This window comes from Trematomus bernacchii, unplaced genomic scaffold, assembly GCF_902827165.1.
Source record: "Trematomus bernacchii unplaced genomic scaffold, fTreBer1.1, whole genome shotgun sequence".
Classification (NCBI taxonomy): domain Eukaryota; kingdom Metazoa; phylum Chordata; class Actinopteri; order Perciformes; family Nototheniidae; genus Trematomus; species Trematomus bernacchii.
The window spans coordinates 9,994,336-10,001,108 of NW_022987547.1; the positions used below are offsets into that span (position 1 = coordinate 9,994,336).

At 39.7% G+C, this 6,773-nt stretch overlaps 1 protein-coding gene across 1 annotated transcript; it reads left to right on the plus strand.

The window, feature by feature from the left end:
* The first annotated feature begins 514 nt into the window (after positions 1 to 514).
* Positions 515 to 6,188, plus strand: bhmt (betaine-homocysteine methyltransferase). The gene is made up of 8 exons (XM_034123075.1): positions 515 to 606; positions 2,028 to 2,160; positions 2,249 to 2,361; positions 2,545 to 2,736; positions 3,471 to 3,618; positions 4,613 to 4,795; positions 5,332 to 5,560; positions 5,647 to 6,188. The coding sequence occupies exons 1-8, from the start codon at positions 586 to 588 to the stop codon at positions 5,825 to 5,827; spliced, it is 1,200 nt and encodes a 399-aa protein (XP_033978966.1). The 5' UTR covers positions 515 to 585; the 3' UTR covers positions 5,828 to 6,188.
* The last annotated feature ends 585 nt before the right edge of the window (positions 6,189 to 6,773 follow it).

A 6,773-nucleotide genomic window follows, 5' to 3' on the forward strand; every position in this document is an offset into this window, starting at 1 on the left:
TGGCATGTGTCAGGGCTTTTGTTCTATCACTTACTCCATGTTGGTGCTTTTGGGATCCTTCCAGGAAAGATTTTGTCTTCACAGTTTCACAGTTGCCACATTTATTATGGCTTTTCCACATCTGCATCTGCAAGCATTAAGGAAGTGTTTTTCAGATAACACTTTGAATATTCGCATTAACATCTGCATCTTTTTAGCTTCTCCATTTTGTTTGTGAGAAAAGGCAGTTAAACCTGATCAGGCTTTGTTCTAAATGAGTGACATGTTTTGCGCTGACAATCAATCTGTTTTCAACTAAAAGCACTAAATCTTCACATTGATGCATTCCTAAAAACATATTAAAAAAAGCACACGTTTTTGCATTTCTGTGGTTGCAAGAACAAAGGGTTGTTTTGTGCAAAGTTGCCAAAAGAAAAAAGGAAAAAGAGATGTGCTATGTAAGAGGCAGGCGGATCTTATAGTGACATCAGGAGCACCTTCCCCCTCCTGGATTATAAATGCAGCCACGGAGCCTGCAAGAAGCCCTTTCCCAACTCAGAGGAGTCTGAAGCTGAGAAGAGAGGGCCGGTCACTGCTGCAATCACCATGGCACCGGAGGCAAAGAAAGTGAGTCAATATGATGTCTCCTCACTTGATGGATATATATATCAATGTTTTTTAAATGTACTTGTTGCATTTAGTTTTGAAGCCACATATTGTGGTGCGTGTGTAAAAGGAAGTGGTGTTTGCCAACTACCAGATAGTGTATCAAACTATTTATTTATTTCGAGAGGTGGGAAAAGTACTCAGATCTTGTATTTAAGTTAAAGTAGAAGTACCAGTGTGTAGGAATACAGGAGTCCTGCAATCAAAATGTTACTCAAGTAAAGTAGAAAAGTATTGGCATCAGAATATACTTTAAGTACCAAAAGTAAAAGTAGTCATTGTGCAGATTGGTCCATTTCAGAATTATATGTATGTTTTATAATGATTGATCATTGCAGTGTTATCAAAGCTGGTAAAGGTGCAGCTAGTTTTAATGACTTTGTATACTGCAGGGTAGCTTGTGAATTTACTCCAGGTGGAACTAAAGTCTGATTTAAGTGTTGATTATGTTTCATATCAATAATCAAAATCTGCAATGTAACTAAAGTTGTTAAACAAATGTACTGGGGTAAAGTAGCAGCAAGATATTTATACTCAAGAACATTCATGTCTCAACAAGACCTTGAAAAACTAGTTCACGCCTTGGTTTTTAGCAGGATTGATTACTGTAATAGTGTGTAATTACAAATCGGTTAGAAAACTACAACTAATCCAGAACGCCGCTGTCAGAGTCCTGACCAAAACAAAAAGAGTAGAACACATCACCCCAGTACTCAAGTCTCTGCACTGGCTACCAGTAGCTTACAGAATCGATTTAAAAATTATATTGTTAACTTATAAAGCATTAAATGGTTTGGGACCCCAATACAGTATATGTCTGACATGTTGCCCTGTTACGAGCCCCCCAGAGCTCTGAGATCATCGGGGGCGGGCTTACTAATTGTTCCCCGGCTCAGAACCAAACACGCCGAAGCTGCTTTTAGTTTTTATGCTCCCCACAAATGGAACAAACTTCCAGAAAACCAGAGGTCTTCACCAACGCTGAGTTCTTTTAAGTCAAGGCTAAAAACACTACTTTTTACAGCTGCTTACCCAGAAGCCTTTTAACTTGTTTTAGCACTTACCGTATTTACAATGTCGTTTTTAAACTATTTTATATCTCATTAATGCATTGTTTTTATGAAACTGTTATTCCATTATGTTTATTTATTGTGTTCCTCTCTGTTCTACTATCATGTGTTAATGATCATGTAAAGCACTTTGAATTGCCTCTGCGTCTGAAATGTGCTATATAAATAAACCTTACCTACCTTACCTCAAGTAATGTAGGCTACAAGTAGGCCTATCTCAAAATTGTACCCAAGTACAGTACTTGAGTAAATCTACTTAGTTACTTTACACTTAGTATACTTTGCTTATTTCTGTTCTTTTTTTTGACTCAGGGTATTCTGGAGCGTTTGGATGCAGGAGAGATTGTTTTCGGGGACGGGGGCTTTGTCTTCGCTCTTGAGAAGAGAGGCTACGTGAAGGCAGGACCATGGACCCCTGAGGCTGCAGTCGAGCATCCTGAAGCAGGTATTATTGATCTTTCTCTGGACTACACCTGTATTTCTGACCTGTAAAGCCAGTTTCATATCATAACCGAGATATCCTGCTGTTCCAGTGCGGCAGCTGCACAGGGAGTTCCTGAGGGCCGGCTCCAATGTCATGCAGACATTCACTTTCTACGCAAGCGATGATAAACTGGAGAACAGGGGCAACACTCCGCGCTTCTCTGTGAGTACTTTAATGTGTGTGTGTGTGACTGCAGCTGCTCTCACGTCTCATCTTCAGTCATGGAGATGGTTGGCAGCTTGGCAGCAGAGTTGGCATCAAACCAACTGACTGCAGCAAAGAACAGCAATAACATCTAAGTGTTTTCTTGACATGAAAGTTCCATTTCCCTTTTGTGATCTTCAGGGGCAGCAGATAAACGAAGCAGCTTGTGACCTGGCCAGGGAGGTGGCCAATGAGGGGGATGCTCTGGTGGCAGGGGGAGTCTCTCAGACCCCCTCTTACCTCAGCTGCAAGAGTGAGAATGATGTTAAGGCTATCTTCAAGAAACAGATTGATGTTTTTGTCAAGAAGGATGTGGACTTCCTGATTGCAGAGGTATGTAGTGAACACTGTTGGTAAGTTTGGTATGAGAGAAAATGTCTCAAAAGAAATTCAGCAATTAAGAAATGCACGTCCATAAAGCTTTGGGATAAAGAGAGGGGTAAAAGTTGAGGATATCTTGATTTGAGTCCTAAGTAAATGTTTTTAATAAATTACACTAGACCCTATATTTGCCAAGATGGACCCTCCAGTCCTTGTAAATCAGGAACTCATCCTTAGTTAAATTATTTGACTAAATAAATCTCAAGAGCCTGTTTATACTGTCCTCTCATTCATAGTATGTAAACTGACCTGCTATTTTAGAAATCAGTGGAGTGTCCCTTTCTTTAAATAAAAAACAAAGCTTGATCCATATTTTACTGGCTCAAACCCCCAGAAAAATGTACATCCAAGTGTTCATATGTTTTTCCCCAGCTTGTAAAACCATCATTGCACTTCCAAGGAGTGTGTTCCTTTGTGTTTGGATGTATTTAAACCACCTGCAATACATTATTTTGGTGACTTGGGGGAAGCATAAAATGATGCTGATATGTAATTTAATCTAATATAGCACCTACAATGGTAAAATCATGAAATAGGGGCTGCAGTTTGAAATACTGCATGCATATCCTTTATCTTTGGCCACAAACAAGAGATCATATTTACCGGCGCAATTTAGGGGACCAAAAATACCCATTAAGGAATAACGATCCACTTTTCCTGATGTGTTTTGTGTGTTTCTGTTGCAGTACTTTGAGCATGTGGAAGAGGCAGAGTGGGCCGTCCAGGTTCTGAAGAGCACCGGGAAGCCTGTGGCTGCGACCATGTGTATCGGACCTGATGGAGACCTGAACGGAGTCAGCCCCGGAGATTGTGCCGTCAAACTCATCAAAGCTGGTATGAAAATATCTCCATCTTTCAAAATACCTTATGTGACTTTGTAAAAGCCAGTCCCTCAGGGGGTGAAGGTGTGGAGAAATTGAGGTGAAAGTCACATAATGGCCTTCCTGTATTCCTGTAAGCTGTATTTATTTGATGATTCAGTAGTGAAGCCAACTGATTTAATCCTCTTCATTGTCATGTGTATGATAGTGTCAAGAATTTCATTAAGTTCTTGACACTACTCTTAGTAATAGTTTTTTTGTTAGATATACAATGAGGGAAGGCTGGGTTTAACACAATACAGTTTAACTAAACTATTTTTGACTTTAAAAGTTCACTCACCTTCAAACTGGTCTATTTATCAGGAATAGAAAACACCTGTGTGGGTGTAAAGGGACTTTAAGTGAATATTTGTCTTTTATGGAGTTTCACCTTTCTCTTCAAATACTTTCTTTTTACAATTTCTAGGCTGATTTTGTTTATCAAATTATCTGTCAACAAAATACTATAAAAAAAGTATATTTCATTGAGACTTCAAACCTTTTTGAATTAAACCAGGACTCTTGGAATGCACTATAACAAATAAACTGGCAACTTTTTCACTAAATAAACTGAAGTAATTTCTAAGATTTTGTACACATTCTTTACTTTTTAATTGTCATATATCTTCATGAAGTTGTGAACCACATTTCAAATTATGTCAAATCTAAAACGGCAGAGACTGAGATATCCTGCCTGTGGAAAAATGCTGAGTCCTACATTTTCCATAATGCAACTTTGAACTCAGTTTCCCACTAGTCATAGGGAGGGCATAATCTGAAGTGGGTAGCCAAAGGATTTTAAATAATCTGACTTTGGCGCCATCCGGTGGAATAAACTGTCAGACAAAAGTACACACTGCTGCAAAACATAAGCCTCGCCAATTTTCACCCACTTAGTCAGGAAAATTGAAAACATTTCCTGTAATTTATTTAACCCGAGATAAAGTTTAGCATGCTTTCTTCTGTAGGTGCTCACATTGTGGGCATCAACTGCCACTTTGACCCGATGACCTGTGTGAAGACTGTGAAGATGATGAAGGAGGGAGTGGAGAAGGCCGGGCTGAAGGCTCACTACATGTGCCAACCACTGGCTTACCACACCCCCGACTGCAACTGCCAGGGATTCATTGACCTGCCCGAGTTCCCTTTCAGTATGTATACACTCTCAAAACTGATGCTTCTCAACATTTAAAAAAAGGAGTGTTAACCAACAAATCCAAAATGCATGTTGTTCCTCTTAGGGAAGTAGTTCAAATGCACTTGATTGCCCTTGTCTGATGGCAATTAAACAAAAACACTTGGGAAACTTAACATCAATTTCTTTTTTGATGGCCGGTGTGGTTCAGAAGAATGGAAATAGTTCCTACATGAAACTGCTGACAAAAAGGTCTGTGGATTATCTTGAGTAATTATCTTTGGAAAAACACTTTGCTGTTGTGTCTTTTTCAAATGTATTTGATTGGCACTTTGAACACCACAAGCCAAGTGCCATCCAGTTCCATTATATCCAATAGAAGGCAACATTTTTAGGGCCAATGTCTCCAACACTTAACCCACACCAAAACAATCTAGATTGATAAATAGCACAAGTAAGAGGAAAAGTATGTATTTTTGGAATTTTGGGGTGACCTCAAACCTAAATGTGACATTATGTTTTAATAAAGTACCACCATGTGTTCTCCAACAGGCCTGGAGCCCAGGATCCTGACCAGATGGGACATGCAGCAATACGCCCGTGAAGCGTACAATGCCGGTATCCGTTACATCGGAGGCTGCTGCGGATTTGAACCTTACCACGTCCGTGCCCTGGCCGAGGAGCTGGCCCCCGAGAAGGGCTCCCTGCCTCAGGGCTCTGAGAAGCACGGCATCTGGGGCAGTGGCCTGGAGATGCACACAAAGCCCTGGGTCAGAGCTAGGTACTGGAAGGACTTCTACTTTTCCCTCATGTTTTAATCTGAGAATACGTCCAAGTTTGATTATTAAACGGTATTTCTCTCTGTAGGGCCCGTCGTGACTACTGGGAGAATCTGAAGCCAGCGTCCGGACGTCCCTTCTGCCCCGCTATGGCCAACCCCGATGGGTGGGGGGTCACCAAGGGCCACGCTGACCTGATGCAGCAGAAGGAAGCCACCTCTAAGGATCAGCTGAAGGTTCTCTTCGACAAGTCCAACAAAAGCAACTGAGCTCCCCTCTGAAGCATCTTGTTCTATATGATGAAGCTTAGAGAGGGCGAACAATCAGTGCCTGAAGTTTACAAACCAAAAAGATTGAAATGTTGAAGTTCTTTCTTTCTTTTTAGGACCTTTTTTTTACTGTGTGTGGAAGACTTGTATCATGCTTACATTGGATAGTCATAACTAACCATGAGTGCCTGTAACCTTTTTTTCAACTGTGAGCCTGGTGAAATGACTGTGGCTGAAAAACTCAAAATCAGCAGCTGTGAATGCACCTGAAGAAATGACTGTAACACTCCAAAAGGGCTTAATGTTGTCTTATAAAAGATGATGTGTAGCAATAAACTTCTAAATTGAATTAAAAAAAAACAGCTTGTATGGTTTTCTTTTTCTTTTTTTAAAACTCTAAAAATAAATAAAAACATCTACATGCAGCAAATTAAATAGTATAAGAATACCTTATAAGGGAAAATGTTGATTTCCTGGAAGTTATCATTTTAGAATGAAATAAAAGATAAAAAAATAGAATACAAATATTTAACACAAGATGTAAGAATAATTATCCCTTTCATGCATGAATTATGAAAACCTCAGTCAGGATTTTTTTACCAAGTGTTATTATTGCTCTTGGGGCATGAAAAACAAGATTTGAACTTTATTTTTTTCTAATCTATTTTTTTTAAATAGATTTTTATATGTCCACTCAGGTGGACAGTATGCGTTCAGGGTTTGAACTGAAAAGATGTACATTTGGAAAAAATGATAAATAAAGATGTGCAAACTTAAAATTACATTATAATAACATAAGTATATTGATTTACGGCGCAAAAAGATATTGCAGATGAAATATTTTCAAGAATAACCAGGGCCAGGGGCCAATTTGAGGCCCCACGCACAGTTATTTGATGAGTGCTAGTGGAGCCTCGCAGCGGCGAAACCGTGCCGCGCCACCCTA